At 32.0% G+C, this 24885-nt stretch overlaps 1 protein-coding gene across 1 annotated transcript in view; it reads right to left on the reverse strand.

The window, feature by feature from the left end:
- The window catches only part of LOC143260964 (uncharacterized), a 178326-nt gene extending 159412 nt beyond the window's left edge, over positions 1-18914 (reverse strand). The window contains exons 1-2 of the mRNA XM_076527602.1: positions 18896-18914; positions 17478-17804 (exon numbers count right to left, since the gene is read on the reverse strand). Of these exons, the coding sequence (XP_076383717.1) occupies positions 17478-17804; positions 18896-18914 (346 nt within the window). The remainder of the gene's footprint in view (positions 1-17477; positions 17805-18895) is intronic.
- Between the last annotated feature and the right edge of the window lie 5971 nt (positions 18915-24885).

A 24885-nucleotide genomic window follows, 5' to 3' on the forward strand; every position in this document is an offset into this window, starting at 1 on the left:
TGGAATCGTAGGGTCAACTGAATGGAAAATATAGAAAAAAAACATTGTTTCTCTTAACTCAACAAATTCTATGCTATACTTATACCTTACAGAGTGCTAGGTAATTACCAATTCTGGTTTCACAAAGATATTATTAAAAATGTAGATAGAATGAACATACATATTATATAACTGAAACAGTATCGCATTTTAACACCTAGAAGAAAAAAGGAAATACGAAATTGTCCTCAAATATGGAATTGTGCGATATTTACAAATGTAATACTAAACCTAGCACGGTCAACATTCCCGGTTTCTTATTTTACAATCCTACAAACTGTAGAGATATTTTCATGGGAAATGCTTGCATCAAGTTTTAGAAGAACTTGTAAAAAAATCGAAATGAGTTCGATCTGTTTGTTTTCATGAGACAATGCAGAACAATGACTATTACTGCTCAATAAGTTTAGTGTTAACAAATTAATATTGGCACATAGTGCTCCATATCAGTTGATACAGGATGCTCTCACATCTCGTTGACTTTTCCTGTGTATTAGACTACATTGTCAATAGATAGTTCAGCAACAAAAATCAGTCGAAAAGAAATTGCAGTGCAAAGTTGGAAATTGTGTTTCAATCATTTCCGTATGTACAAACATGAAATTTTACACTGTATCGATTACTTCCTGTTTGATTCATAAAACTTACTTTTCATTCATTTGTAAATTCATATTTTTGTGACAACAATGCATTGAATTTACAGATACACTTGAAAACAAATTATGCAGACGAGTTTTCGCGTGCCATGAATTAAACTACGAAAGTTTATGCAAATGCATATTTTAGAAAAATAAACTAAACAAATAAAACTTTAACTGAAATATGTTTCATCATTAGAAAAAATAAAAAATATATTTCTTTCCTGCATATTTTGCACATTGTAAATTCCTTGAATATTTTGTGGAGAAGTTATATATTCTTCATGTTGCATGCACATACACAATTTCTTTACAAATTAGTTTGAAAACTGTTAGAATTTGCTTAAATTCATCATTAAAGAGTAACGTACTTCGATTTTGTCGTGCTCTTCTCTATTGCATTTTCGAAACGTAGCGGTTACGGCAGAGAAACAATATCAAGAAATTCAAGAAATTCAAAAAAATTTGAAAGACTGCCGACGGAACACCCAGAAGACGTTGCAATCAGAGGTTGAAAACAGTTATGATATCGGTCCCGGTTCTTGAAACAGTTATGAAGAACCGAAATTTTCTCATATATCGGTTTCAATTCTTATATGAACCGTTATTATATCGGTTCTGTAACTGTTATTTTTCGGTTCTGAGTTTCGCTTATGGATTTCTGTTCTAATTTTATTTCACGCAACAAATACATTGTATTTCCTTTGGAGATTGAAAGTATGGATTCTGAAATTCTTTGAATTATTGACAAACTGCGACTCCGAACATGTCAACAAATGCGCCCCATAAAGTATCCGCATAACTCCGAGAGGCCCGAGACCAACTGGGGTTTGTCCATCGACAAGAACTACAGGCGTGAGAGGCTACGTGAATCCATGACTACCATAAATTGACCGAAAGCAAAATAGCGTCAGGGCTATCTGCCTTTGGTTCCTCGAAAAAATAAACATCAATTCCGAGACGTAGGAGCCCAAGTTCAATCTTATTTTGTTCTCAAATCATTTTAATAACTTGTAATTAACATATCTACATTTTTAGATCCCTTCAATTTGTTCACCCTTGATCCTACCATAAATTAACCGAAAGCGAAGGAGCATCGCGTATCTGCCTTAGATTTCTCTTAAAAACAAGCTAACATAAATATGTTCATCACGGTGAAAAAAATTATTATCTAAAAATTAAGGCAGCAAAATTTATTATGTATAATATTATATTTATGTTTCTAATGTCAAAAAGTTGATATTTGAATAATACGCACAATATGAATCGCATAATTATATTTTGAAATAGATTGTATAATATTAAATACATTTTTATGTATTTCACATTTTATACAATATTACATACATTTATTAAACACAATTTTACGAAATTTTTAGTATCTACACAAATGTGATAAGAACATTAACAACAGAATTTGATATTTATATGGGCGTATCTTTACGTCTTGCCGAAAGCGATGAAATCATTGGAGACAGTGACATTATTTCTAACATACTCAATGGATTTAGTTATTTAGAAAATTATTTTTTAGTTAAGTTATTTTAGAAAAATATAGAAAATGTACCCCATGATTGTGGATAAAAGGTTAGATATGATTTTTTTAATCCTTTTTATTAATAAATTATTAAATCAATAGAATTTTAATAAACATTACTACGCATATAAAACTCCTAAATATACGTTTAATTCTTTTCAGATCAATAATAAGTTTCAAGCTGTATTACTTAGGAATAATAACTTTAACATACTATCAAAAATTAGCAACATTTTGAAATGTATGAATGTCGAGGAGCCACTACAAATTCCATCATATTATTGGTGCAAATATAAATACGCCCCAATAACGTCGTGCGATGTAGAAAGAATATTTTCAGCGTATAAGTTAATTTTAACGAATAGAATTGAATGGAACTATCTTGGCAATGGACAATGGAGACAGGTCTAACACCCTGTGTTAGAACAGAGATGGGCAACACTGAATAATTTTGTAATTAAAATACATGTACAGTACTAGATGCTTCTATTGAATACATAAATTCAATAATAGTAAAAGAGTATTGGTGAATACTTTGGCAATTTATATTCAATCGTGTTATAGAATGTTAAATACCACTGTAGCTTGCATTCTAGTATTAGTCGAATGCCGAATATAATATTATTTCATATTCTTCGTCCGATAAGAAAAGAAATACTTGTATTTGCAGTAGCGTATCCGAATACAAAATAAATTACTTTCTGAAATACAATTGGTTAAACGAGATAATTAATAAATATTCGCATTCTATGCATCAATAAATGTACACATACAATAAATCACAAAATTGAGCGTACACCTTTTAAAACTCAATAACTATTTTAATACTAGTATAGCGGCACACACACGGCTGGCGACCATAATAACCATAAAACTGTCCACTTGCAGATGTCAAGGGATCGGCAGAGAGAAAACGTCCTTGACGTTTGCAAGAACCGGAAATTCTTTTGTCTCTTTATTTTTTATCACTGCCACATGTACTGCAGGCCTAGCCGCGGAGAAAGTCGCCGGTCGCGTACCGCTACCCGGCCGAACGGCCAGCGCACTCCTACAGCGAGGGTTCGGCGATGGCTTGTCTCCCCCGCCAAACTGAACGGGGGTAAAAGAAGACAGCAAGTCTCCCAAAAAGCTCCTTCCCGTTTAACTATTCCGACGAGCTTCTTGTAACTATCCGCACCGCGCGTCATTAATATACCTCGCCGAATAAATTCCAGTGGAGTTTCACCATGTGTCCTTCCGTTGTAACTCCGAACAACACGTTACACTAGACTAAGCGACTTGAATTTTTTTAAATAATAGAGCAACTACTCTACCAGACGATGACTAAAAGCTTTTCTTTAATTTTGCTATTACTTGGAATGGAAAGTAAAAAGTAAAACCCCTCGTTTCTTAACTTTTTTATCTGAGCCTATGCAAAAATTAAAAAAATACCTTTTGTAGATTTTGGTAACTTATATGTGCGTGCAGAAAACTTGATTGAAATCGGTTAACACGTTAAGCGCCACGCCGAATTTTTGCGCCTTTCCGCTGAGGCCACAGTAAGCCGTCAGGCGGGCCCTGCCGGGCAGTGCGCCGAAAGGCGAGCCAGAGTATAAACAGATAACGGGTAACATAACCCGGGTTGAGGACCGGAGCTTGTCTTCGTATCTTTATCTTTCCACTTGCAGATAAACTGTACTCGAGAGCCTGTCATTTTCTGTTCGTAATAAATACTATGTATATACTTTGTTTATATCCTTATAGTCCCTTCTCCTTGGTAGAAGATAAAAAAGCAATCAATGAATGCTTCGAGGCGTATAAATAAGTATTCTATTCTATTCCTTGAAGCATTGACCAAACAAAAACCGATATCGCATAATTTAAATGTTCAGTCTCACAAATAGCAAGGACCGACACACGCGCCGCGATAGAAGAACGAAAAATCTGTCGCCGGTCCGCAGGGACCGGCCTGGCCTGAATGGAAAGTCTAGCGCCGGTTCCTAGGGACCGGCGTGGCGCTTAACGTGTTAACCCAGAGTCGAGCTATAGGCGTTGAAGGATTTTATATACTGCAGATATCTTACAGTTTTTGGTCAAAATCGTGATAAAATTGCGATTTTTGCGATCGTTAATTCGTTGTAACTCGTAACAACGTGAACCAATTTCGATAAAATTTTCGACAGACATATAGGTCACCGAGATCTATTAAAAACATTTTTTAAATTTACGTTATAAGCTTAGATAAGAAAGTTAAAAAACGAGAGATTTTTATTATTTTGTCACTCCAAGTAATAGCAAAATTTAAAAAAAAAATCAACTTTATTCAAAATCAACCAAAATTATTTGGATCAGTTTAAAAATAGTTATTGCGTTTCAAAAGGTATACGAACAGTTTTGTATGCCACTGTGAGTTACCGAGATCAAATTTCTGTTATGGGTTGAGTAAAAAGGTTTAAAAACTAGTTTTTTGATAACAAAATTTTAAAAAAGCATTTTGGTCATCCTCTAGTAAACTAGTCCCACTATCATCAAAAAATTCAGGTCACTTAATCCAGTTTTAAAGAAGTTATTATGTTTTTAAAAATGTACGCTTAATTTTGTGAGTAACTGTACATAGGATTACAATTTTTATATTTCGGTATCTAAGCAACTCTCTTATGACTAAAGCGATAATAATTTAGCATGGCATAACAATAATAACAAGCAAATCACGGAGTCACATTCGTCGGTATATTTTCGTAAACAAACGCAAAAACACTCTCTTCTAGACAACTCTTCTTCTAAGCAATTTGTAGAAATGCGGATTACCCGTCAATAATATGTTTACAACGAATACCACACAATCCATATATTCATTCGAAAATATAAGCGAATAAGAATATTCTTAGTATATACTTGGTGTAGAATACAAGAAAGTATATTCTTGTATATATTGGCAAAAGGAATATAAAATAACGGTATATTCAACATTCTATGAAGCAACAGAATACGGGTATTTATGAACAGGATACAAGTACCATAACCATCAAATACTATAATTATATATGTTTTTTTTCCTATATCTGTGTTAGAGGCCTAAATCGCAACTTTGACTTTTATGTGAAGGATAACAGACCGCAAATTTAAGTAAACGAGCACCTTGAGTTTTGCCGCGTGCTTGTGGAGAAAAAGAACCCGCTATACAAGGTAGAGAAAAGTTCGTGGATAAATACTATGCTTGTGGTCTTGGGATCGTTCACGTAACGAAAGGATTATATCATTTTATAGTGAGGATATATGACGGTCTTAAACATTTGGATTTTCCACTAATGACACCCGTACCTATTATTATATGCATGATACTGAGTCCTCGGGCAGCAGATACTACAGTAATGAACCCCTGGTTTTACAGTAAAAATCTTTCAAGAAATTTTACGGTTTGAGTCAACAGAGCTAGATTAAATCATTTCAATGATAAATCCACTTTAGCCAAATTAAAAATAACTCAAAATTCCGTATGCAACTATAGTCATCCAAGTCAGGATATTGATCATATCCTCTGGTATTGCTTCTTTCATTCTAATCACTGAACAAAGTTCCTCGAAGAATTTTTGTTAATATGAAAAAAATCAACTTTTCCTATTTATAATTTCCTTTTAATATCAGTCATTGATGCTCTTAAGATAATTGATAGGTTTTGGATTAATATTAAGATTAAAATTTAATATAATATAGTATCAACTTCTATAGTATAAATAAGAAATTACATTTCCGTATCAATTACTAATAGATTTAAATGTCTACGGATGTATTTTCATGGAATAAAACGAAGGAAAAAAGGTCAATTGAACTAAGGCCACATTGTAAATAATTAGAGAATCAAGAATTAAAACTAACAGAAATATTGTAGGGAAATATTTTCAAATTAATACATATTCCAAACCCAGCACAATTCTTCAAACAATAGTTCTTTATATTTAATACATATATATTTCAATAATTATTAGTAAATTAGATAAAATTTGTCGCTACGTATAGAATTATCCCGTCAGTATACATCGTACACTGTTGGTAACATTGTAAAACCCGCGAATTCCCGATTGTGTTTCGTTTAAAAATATTTAGAAATAACAAAAGTAAAGTTCAGTTATTATTTTCTTTGTTGTTCGTATATTGCTAAGCCTGTTTTCCATAAAATAAAGAAAATGCGACAAACTACATTAGAAGAATGTTAATTGATAATTTACCACATTGTAAAAATAGAAAAAATTATAATGAAATCAGTGAAATTATTAATCGAAATAAAAGTACAATTCAAAGTATTATAAAACAACACAAAGTGGATCGAATATCAAATAAAATCAGACAAAGGTTTGATAAGAAACTGAATGCAACGAATGAGCGAAAAATTAAAGATAATCCAACAATAAGCTCCCAAATTGGCATCAGATGTTCAAAAATATTTAAATAAAACAGTAAATGAATAGACTACTAGAAGAGTACTAAGAAAAATGAGAGAAGATTTCACTTTTTGAAGAACTGTAATTTTTACGGACGAATCGAAATTTAACATTTTTGGTTCAGGTGAGAGGAAATATTTTAAGCATCTTCAACCTATGGTTAAATTTGTCAGTGGATCTCAAATGGTGTGGGGTTGCATGTCGGCTTTTGGTGTCGGGAATTTAGTATTTATCGATAATATTATCGATAAATGGACCTATTTGAATATATTAAAAAATAACAAAGCAAAGTGCTGAAAAAACGGGGCATTTAAATAGTTTTAAATTTTACGCCGACAACAATTCGAAGCATAATACTTGGCAAGAGGTTAATTATTGTATAACTCTCCTAAAGTTCTTCAAACACCTCCCCAATTGCCGGATATTAATATAATAGAACATGTGTGGAATGAATTGGAAAGCAAAATACGATTATACATAATGTTACAAATAAAGAAAGTCTAAGAAAAGTATAAAGAAAGCTTTACAAGAAGAATTTTGCGAAAATTTAGTTAAATCAATTCCTCGGCGACTACAATGTGTTGAAAAAGCACGTGAATATCCTACAAAATATTAACATCAGATTTATATATTAAATATTGTTGAAAATATGTACTATACGATTTTTACTGACGGGCTAGTTCTACACGTAACGACAAATTTTATTCAATTTATTAATAATTATTGAAAGTTTTGATCTACTGTTGTATATTAAATAAATAAGTATTAAACTACATGTCTATATATACGTTTTAGTTATTTCCTACAATTATCACGTTTTATAAGTGAAAATCGGCTGAATTTCTAGGTGTACGATTTTAAATGATAGTTACTATATATGATAAACAGCGATGTTTAATAGAAATTACAGATGAAGAAACAGAATTTACTTCAGAACTTGTAAATAATATAAATAATATAAAATGCTCTTCGAAAGCAAAATATTTTTAACAGCAACGTATATGGATTCAAGCTATAACGTGTTGTGAACAAATCAACAAATTCGTATTGCTAGGAATCGGGAGGAACAAGTAACTACAGAAAATGAAAAAGCTTATGAAGCTTTCTGAGCCTGTCCCCGGATTAAAAATGTATAGAAAAAGAAAAGTGTTCCATATAAATTGATCTATTTTTTTTTTATTATTATGTTTACCTATTAATATGTAAGATTCAGGGAGGGATATTACACTTCTCAATTGATGCGAGAGCAGTTCTGAGGAAGTTAAGTAGTATTTCTTGTTAAAAATCGTAAGAAACACTTACTGAAGATTTTCGTATAAATTAACTATTAATATGATCTACATCGTACAAAACGTATATTATGTCGAAAGAGAGTTTCATGTAGTATTAACAGTGATAAAAAAAACACTAATCATGCATATTTGTATATTTTTAATATAAACCTGGAAATAGGATCAGATTTTATAACATATTTCCTCTTGTATTAGACCGCGTGATCGAACTTGACCTCATTCTCATTCAAAACAATCGGAAAAACAAGCATGAAATACACGCAGTGAAGTATGAAGGACACGGAAATATGGCAAGGCACACGAAAATGCGATACACGGAATCGTGACCAGAAACATCTCCTTTTCTTTCATTATAAACATTATTAAATTATTCATTTCTATCATGCAAAAAATATGATTAAAATAAAAAATGTCTGAAAAATCTAAATATATTTTTAGTGTATTAAATCAAAATTCTAGTATTTAATGAGAGCTTCGGCAAAGCAAAAATTGGTTTAAAGGCACGATAACTGGCACATCTATCCTAGTACATTCAATCAAATGACGTGCTACAATATTGAAATAACAAGAAAAGGAAAACCGAATTACAGAAATTAGCACAAGCAGTTCTGGACATTTCCACCGAGGCAAGTACCCGTTGAGGGAATATTTTTCGTCTTGAAATTTGTACTATATCCACATCCATCAGTTTTCGATATAATCAACGTATGATAATAATTTAATAAATATTTATATTAAATATGATGACAATATTTAAAATAAAGAAGCAAATATAATCAATGATTTTTTTCTATAAACCTTAATACTAAATCAGTATTGTTTAGTGGGTTAGTTTTAAGAATGTTATAAAATATAAAATGATACAGATATAATAAAAAGTTAGAATCGAAACCGGAATCGATATATGATAGAAACCTATTCTCTTATAACAGTTTCAAAAATCAAAACCGATATCGAAACCGTTTCAAATCACTGATTTCACTATGAAAATACTGATATAATATTATACCGTAATATAAAAATGTTAATATATTTTAGTATACAATTACCGATTTCGAAGACAAGCAGGGTTCAACCGACAAACGTGTTGCACAGAATGGTTTCCTTTCGAGAGTCGGTCAGTCGCACTTGTTTTGTCATACGTCCTGTTCCTTGTGTGGTTCGATCAGAAAAGAACACTCTCGGGACGTGCGCAGCTCACCGAACCACGTTACGCACGGAAAATCGCACGAAGTCGTTACGAGATCGTGCACCACCGCTAGCGTTCCGGCTTCCGCCGCGTTTGCAACATCCGCCGTTCGAATCGTGGAGGCACACGGCGGTCCGGATCGAGAAATACAGTGACTTTCTGTTATAACTTTTGAACCATTAGAGATATTGCAATGAAATTTTCATCAAAAATATTTAAAAAATAGTCATTTTTTATTATGAATAATTAAATATTTTCTGCATTTATCAAAAATAATTTTTAATTAGTTTTCATTGATATTTTCTATGGAAAAGAAAATTGTTTAAATAATTTTTACGAACTATTTTTATTTTCTATATATTTTATATTTATGTTTCATACACGTAATGTTTTATAGAACACGTAAAATATAAATTCGAGAATTTAATAATTGATAATAATTATAATTTTTTAATGGTGCATTCCAGTAAACAGATACCATGACACCAACAACTTTAAATACTAATAACTCGACAAGTGTGACGAAGGGGGTGTTTAGGATTCGAGGCGATTTATGGTGCGTCGTTCGGTTCTTGGAGTTTTATGGAAAGGTTCGAGTGTAGAATTTAGACGCTCTATCTGTTTATGATACCAGATGTGAACGTTCCCATAAATCCCTCGAAATGTCACCCCCGGGACGGACCCCAGGTAGCACTCCACGCCGGACCACCGGGGTGGGAGAATTGCAGGGCCCGGTCGGTCTTAACAAACAAATGGGCGGTGCTATTTGCGGGATTAGGATTGGCTAGTGGACATCCCCATCTTGCGGAAGGCCTCCAAAGGGGTAGGGGTTGGAGTCAAGATGGGAGGTGGGCCAGGGGATTTAGGAGCAGAATGAATTCTCAGACCGTAGCCAAAGATGCTCTTGGAGTATGGTCATCTTCAATATACAAGCGTGATGTGCACCAGCCACATTCAACCCGCGCTTGTTAACAGGGGGAAATAATCTTTATGTCACTATTTACGGAAAAGTATACTGAAAATAATCCGCAATAATGAAACTAATTCCACAAAGTGGAATTTTGTGGAATAAGAAAGATATTGTGTATTAATAGTACAGAATTTAACAAATTTTTCTTACTGCATTCAGCATAATTTTCCAACAAATTATTCTTATTGTTTGTTAATAAAAGATGTGATTCCTTGTCATAAAAGATTGCTATTCACGTTTAAAAAATTAGATACATACATTAAGTAGTATCTAGACAGTTTTCGCACATAAAAATACTGTCTTTAAAATGTCTTGCTTTGAATGATTATATTATTTAAAATTTGAACTGTGTTTTATTAATTTCTACATTTTTAAGGTTGTTGGACATTTAGAAGGTAATAAGAGTTCAGTAGATATCGATACTAGAAACATTATTTTTTGACAAAATGTCACTGAATTTCTCATTTTTGCCCACTGTGTGCAAAAATGCTCAAATTCTGGCCACACAATAAGACCACTAGAAGAACATTAAAAACCTTTATAAACATATTGTCCCATAATTTTGTTAATATCTCTGATCACAAATTTAAGGTTGGTTTAACATTTTAATTGATTGTTCGTGAAGAAAAAATGTAAGTTCATGAAAAAGAAATTACTTGTTGAGAGGTTCGCTTAATATAATTATATGTATACACACATAAACACGTATGGACGAAAAAGTTAAGCAACTTTACAAAGTATTAACATTTGAGTAAAATTTGATATTTAAACAATTATACGTCTTACTAAGTGAAAGTATATAGTGTATAACATATTGTTTATATTGCAATATTGTTTTATTTAGTGCAGCGATGGGCAACCTATTACTTGCAGTGGGGCACAATTAAAAACTTAATACCGAATTTAAACCAATCATCAATTATTTTTGAACGGAAGCATCGTTTTGTCGAGCCGCAAATAAACAACGGATGGGCTGCATACGGCACGTATGTATTTTAATGTATACGACAAATAAAAGAGATAATAAAAATTAAATGAAATTTAAATTAAAAATTAAAAAATTATAAAAAAATAGAATTAATATTTTCGTTGACACAATATACATTTTTATCCCATGTTAAGAAGATTTATTACAACCAAGATTATTTTTTTTCCTTTCCTTAACTTTTGTCCGTATATGCATATAACTTTCATAAAAGAACATCAAATTGAAACAACAATGTTTGAAACAAATGTTAATACATAAAAAAAGTTTATATTTTTCTAATAGTATAATCTATTTAGTGTAAATAGTTTAATCTATTTATTTCTATTTTTTTCCTTCATTCGAACAGTTCGAACGACTCAACTTTCAACAAGAACAATTTATTTGAAACTCATCATCAGCAATTGTAAAAATCCTCATACAAGACACATTAAATAATATAGCTGTTTTATTAAAAACATAAAAAAATTAACGTAAAATACTATAAGCATTTAAGTTTCCACATTTATTAAATTAAGGATACTCTTTCGATAGCATCATAGAATCTTGAATTGAAAAATGTCCATACCGATTTGTCAACTTTTATTAAAACATTTATTAATAAAATTGTTTTATTTTTAAAACAATTATAAATTGTAAATCCGGAAATTATATTCCGGAAATAGTATTGTTTGTACAATACACTCATTTGTTAGATCCGTTTGCAAGCACATAATTGTATCGGTAAGCTGCAATCTTGTAATGTGGCCAAAACTTTGAAATATTATTTTAGACATATTCGCAAATACTTTCCATGCAAAACAAGCATATTCTGCAACGTTCTTTGTTTGTTATTTAAAATGAAAGTCGAACAAGATGATTTTTCTTTATGAAACCGTATGTTTATTCAACTCTATACGTGCATAGTCACGATTACAAAAATAATTTTAACATTAAAATTTCATTATTTAGTCACCAAGGTACGATTTTCAATAACAAAATTATCCTGCCGTATGCACCGATTTAATATGTATGTAATGATGAAATTAATTTTTCACGCTAATTTTTAGTATTCCTTATAGTTTGTACTATTACTTAATGATATCATAACGCAGATAAATAAAACTCCTTACTTTGAGAAATTGTAGTTTTGCCTGCTTTTGTACGAAGCGCCATACCGGTAACTTTTTCCGTTGCATATGTCATCATTTTTAAGCTTTTAAGATAATCATAGTTAGATAATATTTTCACGATATTTGCCCAATCAACTTACTGTGTAAGAATAAATTGCTTAGTTTTATTTAAGATTAACTTGATTAGATTTAAAATTAGCTTGACTTTTATTTATTTAACATATTATTCACCAGTAATTTTACTTCATCTGAGCATAAGAATAAGAGTTAACTTCTGAACGGTCGTCGATGTGTTAATATCGCAGCTAGAATTCTGATTATTTTGTCCTCGAATTACACACTATCCATAATGAACGTTACTGAACGCGTCCACAGAAAAAAATAGAAATTCACTCTAAATCGAGAAGAGTAAACTAAATTTAAACTATTTAAAGCTATGAAATAAAAAGACATGTTATTAATATTTACATTGTAGAACATTAAAAATAAAATATATTAAAATGGAATTCAACAATTGAAAAGTTTCATTTGCGAATAAAATTTTTCCGCGAAATTTAATACTTTGATTTCTAATGATCGCGACAAACTATGGCTGAAGCACGCGAGCTAACGATACGCAACTCGCAATTGTATTCCGAAAGAATGTCGCAGTTCGCAGATTTTTCCCATCGATATGAAGAGCCTATTCCGAAATTGTTTACAGTACTTTGCTATTGCCAGCAAGTTAGGTCGCGAGTTTGACGTATGAAGGACCGTGATTCTCAGCGTTTCTGTGTGTGTGTGTGCACCAGATATTTAGACTATTCTCACTATTTTGGTTTTCGTTGAACTGGCTGACGAGCGATTTACATATACCTGTGGTCACTGATAGAGGATTGCCACGTTAATTTCATGAAGGATAAATGTTATTCGCGACACCAAAACAGAAAAATAATGCCAACCAATTCAAAAGCCCTTTCCACGAAAGATTAAGGAGTTCTCAGAATACACTATACATTGTCGACTCGGTTTCAGGTCGAAAGAAAACAAATCGAATTTTAAAAGTTTGTTCGAAATATAATAATATGCTGAAAATTGCAGTAAAATTAGTCAATGTCTTCATGGGTTACAAACAATTAATAACAGTGTCACTTAAATACCTATAGTTTGTCTCTCCGTCAACCGATTTCAATAAAATTTTCAGTACACATCTTAATTATCGGAATCCATAAAATTAATTGTTTAAATTTAATTCAATCAAATGCAATTTTTGCGAAAATTTGTTTGGACATTATCTAGTAAACTACGTGATCTTTTTAACATCTTATAAGAGAACGTTACCACGTGTAAAACGCTGATTTTAATGTGATTTTAGTATATTGTGTTGGCAAGAAAGTAATTTCGGTTTGCACTAATAAATAGCGATATGTTTTCATTGTCTTTTTTTTGTTAAGGTTGTAATTGTTTTGTCTTCAGATTTGGTAGTTGACACTATAGAAATAAATTCCATGTAGTTTTGTTTGCAACTGATAGTTTGCTGTCAATTTTAACATGGAGTGCAAAAATGAATATTTTCGACAAATTTTACTTTTTTATTTTCATAAAGGCAAGAAAGCGGCCGAGGCTCACAAAGAGATATGTGAAGTTTATGGCGTTGATTGCTTAACAGAACGCACGTGTCAGAATTGGTTCAAAAAAATGTCGTTCCGAAGATTTTTCACTTAAAGATGACCAACGTTCTGATGGACTTTCTCAAGTTGATGATGAGAAAATCAAAGCCATAATGGAATCAAATCGTCATATAACTGTACGAGAGATTGCAAGAAGGTTAAATGTATCACACACAACAATTGAATATCACATAAGATGTTTTGGACTTGTTAAGAAGCTCGATGTTTGGATTCCGCATGAATTGGAAGAAATTCACTTAACACAATCAGTCGGTATTTGCGATACGCATTTTAAAATAATGCAATCGACCCTTTTTTGAAACGAATTATCACTGGTGGTGAAAAATGGATCGTTTACAATAACATTAATCGAAAAATGTCATGGTCCAAGCGTGATGAATCAGCACAAACCATATCGAAAGCCGAATTGCATCAGGAGACGATCATGCTGTCAATTTGGTGGGACTATAAAGGTGTTGTGTATTTTGAGCTGCTTCCAAGCAACCAAACGATCAACTCGGATGTTTACTGCCAACCACTTATGAAATTAGAGGAAGCAATTAAAGTGGAAAGGCCAGAATTAGCAAATCGCAAAGGAATCGTGTTCCACCACGACAATGCGAGACCTCACACATCTTTAGCAACACGTACAAAATTATTGGTGCTTGGTTAGGAAGTGATGTCGCACCCTCCATATAAACCTGACCTTGTACCATTGGATTATCATTTATTTCGAAATTTACAAAACTTTTTAGATGGTAAAAATTTCAATAATAACGATAGCATCAAATTGCATTTGACTGAGTTTTTTACAGATAAGGACCAGAAGCTTTAGAAAAAAATGAGTTTTATTTCAGATTGAAATATCGAAATTACTTTCTTACCAACTCAATAAAATAGTTTGTTGAAAAATATTTAACACGTATTTTTTTATATCTGCAATGATCCATATCTACGGCGTGAAAAAAGATTATTCGACTGATCATAGTTCCGAAGAAATTATTTGTTTAAACAATAGTTGAAAAACAAAATTATTTTCAATTTTTCTTATTAATTGTTTATCCATTTTTATTTAAACAAAATGGAGGATACGTGTTTCTGGAATTTTTTGTTTGCACCATTTAACAATCCAATCTTTTGATATGTCGAAAAAATATGAATACATTTTCTGTCAACTCTAATTGTTTAGAAATTGAATTTTAAGAGATAAATTATAGTTTATCATTGTTATTATTATTAATTATAGTTTATTATCGAAAAATATTTCTATATTTCAACGACTAGGTAATACGTAATATTGAAACCATTTTCCTTCTGTTATTCGTTTTTTAAAAAACTGAATTCTGAATGAAAATCAAATTTTCAGATTAAGATCACTACGAATCAGATTTTTAGAGTTATTTATCGTTCATCGTATTATGCAGTGTTTCGCTATTATCCATAGTTTTTGTTATAAAAGTTTGAAATTTGCTTTTATTTAAAAAACTTAACACGTTCGCGGACAATAAAACACACATAACCTGCAAAAATAAACAGGGGATTTATTCTTAAAGTAATTGTGATATCCAAATTTGGATTAGTCACATTTCATCGGAGTGGTCGGAGTGTCACATTGTGCTTGCTAATGGATATTTTTAAATACACAAAGAAAAGACGAAATAAAATTGAAATACTCAATGAATGAGTTAGCCATTGCATTAAAATGCATAATAATTTCAAAAAATAAACGCTATAGAAAATTGAATGCATGATAATGTGGCTTATAAATTTTAATAAATAAATGTTACAGTATTCGTGCCACTTTGCACAAAATTAATGCAATAGCATTGACGTCCGCGAACGTGTTATCTCACAGGAAATCAGCTCATACTTTTTCACTGAAACCACTACTTGTGCATAAATTGAAGTAGTTACAGTTACATAGGGAAGAGATGGTGAGAGAGTTACATACGGAACACAATACAAATAAAACTAAAGAGTATTCTACATCTACTTGTTACCATTGGAAAGGTCTACTATCAGAAGATCAATTTACGTGGTACCATTAACCTGCTTCTACACTTATATGTCATTTTATTCGATTTTTTAAAAAGAGTATATTGTTCCTTTCATAAATTGATGTTGATGAAAGAAACATTGATATTTATGGATGAGACAGCCTAATCAAAAAAAAAAAAATATTAGCAAAGATATATTTAAAAGATCTCGCAATTGATTTCGTTTACTGCATCTTGTAATTTGTTTGTGCCAACACGATCTCGATTTTTGATAACATAGTTGAGCCTAATAAAATAAAGAAAATATTTAGAATTAGAATTTTCTAACATAACATAAGCGTGTATTCAACATTACAGTGAAATTTTGAAAGGGCAGTTGTGAAAATTAGCATTAATACAATTAGCAAAGTGCATTTTATTCTTCTTCAAGAAATGCTTATTCAGATGTAGTCAAACAGAATTTAGTCATTAGTAACAATAAATCAAAGCATGTTTCGAGAATTTAGCAAAAATTGTCACTTTCGAACAAATTCGATCATGTATTCTAGATTGATATCGGTGAAACGGTTAAACGTGGTTCGTGAATCAAATGACTACTAAAGCCCTGATACTTAATCGTTTTTAAACCTATTTGTTTCTGTAATACCCATACGCATTTATAAAGATATGTGTGTGTGTTCTTTTAAGCAGGATATTATACGTTTAACTTTGTGAAATGTCAAATATGGTATAACTGGTGAGATAGCTACTTTCGTTAAAATAAAATAATTTAATTAATGAAAGGAAAAATGTTCCCTTTGTTCTTTACAAACACAATTATTTTTTAAATTGAACGTTCATTTAATTGTGTACTAAACGTAAGATCACAACCAAAAAGTCGTAATAAATAAAAAAGAATAACTCTTTGTTGTTTTCTAAATATTGTATTTATTACTAACCAGTAATACCAGTAACCAGTCCCATATTTGGTACACAGTACAATTTTTTAAAGTTAGAAGTTTAAAACTGTTCTAAGCCAGAAGCGTAAATATGTGACCAAGTGATTAATAAATTTTTTAGTCTTTGTGATTGATTTTTAAGAATGGCATGCAAAAAAGGAAATGGTATTCTATGTATACTGGACCACTTCCTTACATTATACTTAATACGATAACGATATGCAAGTAGGTGCAAATGCATACACACGACTGTCTCTGTAAAATAAAAAAAAAAACAATCGCCTTGATTAGTTCCCTCATTTTGGAGATATTTATAATATCTCGTCCAATATTCAATGCACTTTGTGCAGTTTCGGTTGACAGTACCAGATACCGAGGCAAGTATAATTTGATACACGACGAGAATTCCTAAATGTACAACCTCGCCTTTACTATTCCTAAATGCATGTAACCCCATAAATTACAAACTAACAACAAGAAAAGAGTGTGGTAAAGAGTGTGAACGTTCAACGTGAATACGCTGAGTCGGTAACTAGCACGTAACAAATACGAGACTGACAATGAGTGAGAAGGGTCCGAATTCTAAAATAAACAGTGACTGTTCTCGCGTTACGGTTCTCGAAAGTAGCGGTAGAACAGAGAACGAAAGAAACGTGAAACGGCACTAGATAATGATGATTGCTGTGACGCGGCGTGGTGCACATGTCACTTACCCCTTGAGATAGGATTCTCGCTGAGATCGAATCCGTTGGAGGGTCTCTTCGCAGTTTGGCTCGGCCACAGATTCAAACCCAGCAACGACCACTGATGCGTGTTTACCGGAAAGATAATTAGAGGGTACGCATTATTTGACACCCACGATAAAACACTCCATCGGGCTTCCATTGAATAGGTGACGCTCGCAAGTGCAACGAATTGCAGAAGGATGGCCGAAAAATGTCTCAAAATCATGTTCGAAAAGTATCGGTCAATTCCAAGGAACACAGTACGCGGCCGCGCCGTTCTCCCGGAATCTTTAACACACGAAAGACGATGAACGACTGATCATGAAGCAGCAACGCGGGCACAGCACATGTCGGGTCCCTACTGCTACAGTTACTTCTGCCAGGTATTTACCGCTATCGCTGATGATTTGATTGCATGGCTCTTCTTATAACATTCGGACCGTGCATTTGCAAGTATGGTCAGTGAACATCGCCAGAGTGCTCTAGTCAGAAGTACAAGAGCAATTAACACTCAAACGAGGTACCAATAATAATAGCTATTTGAAAAATATTAATGGGAAATACTAGTAACAAAAACATGTTTATTATCGAAGTTGAAACTGTTGATAACAATATGTAAAAAAGATGATTTAAAAAGAAAGCATCATTAAAAGATATCAATTTCTAGTTACAAATAGCAATTACAATGTACTGAACATTTTTTCCGTCGTCTATCACCATCGATAACGAAAATTCTATTTCATTATAATAATTTTCAACGAGGGATATTTATACCAGTTACTCATAACTATACTGCGGATCTTTATGCAAATTCTTTATCTAGAAGGAAGATAAAAATGCTGTTAGATTTTGTTAATACATACGGTTTCTTGTATTTTAAAAATCTACACGTGCTCTAAATGCATAAAGATTCACAATCTATTCATTATAGATATCGGTGAAGAAAATTCTGTTTTGGTCACTCGTAATTAGACCGTGGATTTTATGCATTTAGTTTATGCAAATTACTAGATCAAATACGAAACAACGAAAATATTTAAAGACCACCAAACATCTGTTACATTAATTACAAATTTATACATTTATTAAGAGGAAAAAAACGTGTTTATATTTAACTCCTAGCCCTTGTTATCAATGTATACTAGTTTTATTTTACATAAAGATCTACAGTTTATTCGTGATAGTCATTAGTGATGAAAACTTTATTTCGGTCAGCAATAATAATTATAGACAAGGAAATTTTATTTGAGTTCTTCATATAAATAATAATAATATAATAATAAATAATAAATATAATTATATAACATATGTAGGTACTATTCGAAAATTTAGAGATGATCTACCTACAAACTAATTGATCGAGAGGCAAGTGGAATCGGCCGGCCGCTTCACCTAATCCTTCCCACTTTTCAGATTCTGAGTCATTATTGGCTAAATTATGAGATGGACAGAATACGTGATTAGGAAGAGCAGGTGACCGTTTACCCTTGTCCCTCGCGTTGTTTACTTTGTACGAGCAGGCGACTGATTCTCGTGACTCCTCTTACCAATTAGTTTGTTTGAACTCGAAGAAGCCTACGTATATCTTGATTTTTGAATAGTACATTCCTGTGTCAAACAATTTACAATGAATGTGCTATTTTCTCCATGATACTGAATTTTAGAAACACAAAATAAATCTTATGTAGTCGGCAATGAATATAAAAAGAAAAACCAAAACAAAGGATGTGCCATCGCATGTTCGCGCATATTACGTTCGTATGCGTTTTCATACTACTACCCTGAACCCCTGGCTCTGGAGTATTGACATGCATTTATGAAACTTCCTGTAGAATATAAATATGTGGTTAAAATATAATTTTGGTCGAAATAGCATTTCGATCTGTGACAACTGTTATAAGTAGGCGACGGATATCATACATTTATGGCAAAAGTACGTCATTGAAATACAAAACTGTGGAAGTTTTATATGAATTTGGAAATATTGTTATATCAGTTCTGACTTATTCAAATGTATAAAAAAGAAACAGTTTTATTTCAATTTAAGGAACTAAAATCAATTTTCCTACTCGATAACTGATACAAGCAACCGGAATAGAGTATATCTCTGAGCGATAATTCTTATGATTGATCTAAACTAATATTCCTCATCAATAATAATTATGGACAACGGAAACAAGCTTTCGATCACATGTAACTATAATACACTCTTCCGGTAGTTCAATACAGAGGATAGAGATTCGGTTATCGATTACATCGATAAAGTTATTTATATCATCGCTATCTTAATGATGCTGTAAAGACGAATAGAAGGACCAAACTGACTACACATTGTACATACATATCAATATACACAGAATTGAAGTACACCTTTTAAAACACAATAAATTTTTTTAAAACTGGACTAAGTGACTTGTATATTTTTTAGATGATAGCAGCACCGGTCTACTAAACGATGACGCATATAAGTTACTGAGATCTATGAAAGGCATTTTTAACATTTTTGTTATAGGCACAGATAAAAAAGTTAAAAAAACGAGAGTCTTTATTTGTTTTTGTCATCCCAAGTAACTGCGAAATTAACTGGATTATTAACTAAAATTAGTAGATTAGTCTCTCTGTTATCTAAACAAAATTCAAATCACTTAGTCCAGTTCTAAAAAGTTGTAAATGAATTCATTTATTAAACTTCAGTCTATTGATATTGAAACGTTCTTAATTCGACTAAAAAAACTCAATGCATGAACACTATACAAGTTGTCCCATTTTAATCACTACATGCAATTATCTCTAGAACTATTCGTCATATGAGAAAATGGTTCAAACGAAACTTTTTTCTATTTCAAGGGGAACGTAATCCAGTGTTGCTATTTTGTATGTAAATATACGTTTGCAGGACACGCGAAGGTCCGCATTGTTTTTTTTTAATGAACTTATATAGTTTCTTATGCATGATTTGAATAAAAATTAATTCTGAATAAAAAAGTATTAACATATTCATGTCGAAAAACTATTGCTTTGGAAAATATTTTAATTTTAATATTGCAAATCTCTGTTATATATATAATTATATATATTATTATTATTATTATATATTATATATATATATATATATATATATATATATATATATATATATATATATATATTATTAGTAGTAATAAATCACACGTGGTATTTTTATTTTTAGTATATAAAGGATATAATGATATATAATTGCAACAGACGAGCAACATGTTAATGTTTCTACAAATACTCGAATGTGTCACCCAGCATGTGTTAATACATTTTTTGCACATTCACGAGTGTTTCAATGTGACATCGATATTTATTTATGTTTTGATAACCGCTACACGGGAGTTTCGAACCACAACGGTTAGAGCGACATATTTATCAACATTTCATAGAATACTATGTGGTGAACATATTCTTATGTACAGTGACACCTTTTAAAATGCAATAACTTCTTTAGAACTGGATTAAATCACTTGAAATTTTTTAGATGATAGAGGGACCAGTGTACTAGACCATAACTAAAATTCTCTTTTTTACATTTTGCTATTGCTTAGAATAATAAAAGAAAAAAAAAACACTCGCAATTTTTAACTTTTTTATCTAAGCCTATAACGAAAATTTAAAAAATGCGTTTTTATAGATCTCAGTAAGTTATATGCATGCTGAACATTTAATCAAAATTAGTTAACGCAAAGTCAAATTTTAAGCGTTAGAAGATTTTAAAAAACTGCAGATTTCTCACACAACTATGATTTTTACGATCTTTAATTGTTTATAATTCATACCAAGATCAACCGATTTCGATAAAATTTTCAGTACGCATGTAAATTACCATTGCAAAACACATTCTTTAAATTTTCATTATAGGTTCAGAAAAAAGAGTTACAAAGCACAAGTTTTTTATTTTTTACATTCTAGTTATAATCTGGTAGACTGGTTATTTTATAATCTAAAAAAAATCAAGTAGTCTAGTCTAGCTCTAAAAAAGTTATTGCGTTTTAAAAGGTGTTCAAATATTAATCAGGGTCACTGTATGTATTTGTTGAAAAAGAAACTTCAGTCTCGGACAAAAATTAATCTATAGTTTACTTTGGACTGAGATTCGAAAATATCAGATTACGTTTCTGCCGGTTCCGTCAGCGCGCACCGACGGTGATGTAAACCGTATATCAAAGATACCGCGATATACCATCGCCGGTGTCGTTAGAACACACCGCGCTCTGATTGTTAGTGATCTCAGTTACGCGTATACAATGTAAGACGTGATGAATGACCGTCTTTGATTGGTGGAGAAGACTACACCAAAACGGGTATATGTATAAGCAGACGATTTTCAGTTGCCGGTCTCTCAGTTGAATTTGATCGCTCAGTCATCTTCGTACATACACCTTCTCTCAAATAAAAGTAAAATAAAGCTTTTTAAGTAAAAGAATTAATATCATATTTATTAAAAGAAATAATCCAAGCCATAATCCCAATAGTATTAATAATACTAAGGATTTGCACTATTAAAATTAAAATATTTTCCAAAATAATAGTTTTTCGACATAAATAGGTTAATAGATTTTTATTGAGAATTCCAAGCTGCATCGAATCGTGCATAAGGGACTATAAGATTTCATTTAAGAAAACAATGGTGACTTTTATATATCCTTCAAGCGTATGTATACAAAGAAAACAGCGACATTGGATTATGTTCTCATCGAAATAGAAAATGTTGAACATGATTTTGTAGATCAAGTTATTTTGTTATTGCATCGTATTGTAGTCTTCAAGAGGACGACCGTTTCAAAGAAACCGTGGGTCAAAGCTCAACACATATTGTCAAAAATAATAGACAAGTCATATTACACTATCCGACACGAATTTTACCTTTCAATAACCATTGGGTGATCCTTATAGAGCTCCACTCCCCAAGCAAGAATCCGGAATTGCATTGAAAATAAAAACGTTGGAAAGTTAGAGGAGAATTTCCCAAATATAGTGGCATACAATTTATTAATTGTTTTCGGTCCTAGATAGCTATAAATTGATGTCAAAGTTTAAAAAAGTATCGACGTGCATAGCTCCTGCGCAATATTTTTGTATTTCTACGAAAAGTTCATATCATCCCTGCTATAAATTTAGCCACCTCAGACATACACTTCTCTCTGTTGCACAATTAATTACACTGTCCGACACGATTTTTGGGTTCCTATAGCCACTATGAAATTCTTGTAGAGCTTCACTCCCTGCACAAGAATCCGAAAACCGAATTGCTCCATCACCCTCAGTTTTTTAAATAAACGAATTTTTGTAAAAACCCAAAATTTTCGACAAAAATGAAGTATTGCATGAAAAGTACAAACGTTAGAAAGTTCTAATTGGTGTTAAAAGATAGAGGAGAGTTTCCCGAATATAGTGGCATGCAATTTATGAATTGTTTTTGGTCCTAAATAGCAATGAATTGATGTCAAAATTTAAAAAAGTGTCGACGTGAGCAGTTCCTGCGCAATATGTTTGTATTTTTACGAAAAGTTCTTTGTTCGGCACGAAAACTCTACCCAGGATCGGATTCTGTAGACATTTCTGAAGAAGAAACGGCCCGGTAAAAGTGTCGGAACGATATGCATTTCGAGTAGATCGAGAAAGTGTTCGACGGCAACATGTACACGACGTTTTGCCGCCATGAGCTTCGCCGCGCGCTTCTCTCTGTCCGACAGGGCCGAAGCTACGCGTAATCAACACCGATGGAGGGATCCAATGGAGCAAACACTTTTCGTAAATAATATTTGAATTTTTTTTAGTACTTCAATGTTCTGTTTTTTTTTACATATTTCTGTGGATAATAATCACCAAACTGTGATATATTTCAGACAAAAAATCACACCAGAGTATTTGGAGTTGGTAACGAAAGTATTCTAACACTAGTATAATTTTGACTCTACGCCATATAATTAAATAAATATTTAAATATATATTTAACGATATGTTTCAAGAAGTTTAACGTTTTGAAAATGATTATTTATTCATGATCGAATTATCGTTATAATTTAAATGATAACTGTATACATGATATACTTGTAATTCGAACAAATTCAGAATAAAATGAATATTTTTTGTTCATTATTTTTCTTTTATTATTTCTCCATTTTTAATTTATGATTCACATTTTGGTGCTTATTATCCATAAAAATATGTAAAAGAAGACAGCACATTGAAGTACTAAAAAAAATGGCACGCCCCACACGCTAAGTGGGTGCCCCATTGGATCCCTCCATCGGTGTTGATTACCCATAGCCTCGGCCCTGTCGGACAGAGAGAAGCGAGCAGCGAAGCACATGGCGGCAAAATATCATGTACATGTTGCCGACGAACATTTTCTCGACCTACTCAAAATGTACATCGTTCTGACACTTTTACCGGGCCGTTTCTTCTTTAGAAATGTCTACAGAATCCGATCCTGGGTAGAGTTTTCGTGCCGAACAAAAAACTTTTCGTAAAAATACAAAAATATTTCGGAGGAACTGCGCACGTCGACACTTTTTTAAACTTTGACATCAATTCATTGCTATTTAGGATCAAAAACAATTCATAAATTGCATGCCACTATATTCGGGAAACTCTCCTCTATCTTTTAACACCAATTAGAACTTTCTAACGTTTGTACTTTTCATGCAATACCTCATTTTTGTCGAAAATTTTGGGTTTTTACAAAAGTTCGTTTAGTTAAAAAACTGAGTGTGATGACGCAATTCGGTTTTCGGATTCTTGTTCAGGGAGTGAAGCTCTACAAGAATTTCATAGTGGCTATAGGAACCCAGAAAAAAAGTTTGATTTTGTCGGACAGTGTTATCTGCATCTGCCACACCATCACAGTATGGCTGAAATGTTGACTCCTGCCTACGCATTTGTTTCCATGATTAGACCTACCATTTCAACAGTGACTCTTCAGCTTGTACGGTCAACTGTTGATTAAACTCAGGAAATCTGGATGTACCGGAAATCCTCACTTCGTCTTGAGTAACCTAGCGCATATTTTTATTTTGTACATTACACTGCTTCACCAGATGGCCCTCTTTTTGCGTAATAAGCTCAAGAATTGATCAATGGTTACAAAGATACAAATATTTAAATTTTCATAAGAAATTTAAAAGTTTTCACGAAGCTTGCCAACGTCGTCCGGATGGATATAATGTTGCCCCCCAAAATTCTGTATATAAGAGACTCCTGCTTCATTAAGATCCACTTTTAATGAATGAAACTGGAGATAAGAGTCTAATAAACATATCCTATTATTAGAAGCCCTGCAAGCAATTTTAATATTTATCGGATTCATAATTTTGTTAATGGCATATATGTCGTTCTTAATAGAGACCTCGTGGGCTGTGTCCATTATTAT

This window comes from Megalopta genalis, unplaced genomic scaffold (genome assembly GCF_051020955.1).
Source record: "Megalopta genalis isolate 19385.01 unplaced genomic scaffold, iyMegGena1_principal scaffold0026, whole genome shotgun sequence".
In the NCBI taxonomy this organism is placed as follows: Eukaryota; Metazoa; Arthropoda; class Insecta; order Hymenoptera; family Halictidae; genus Megalopta; species Megalopta genalis.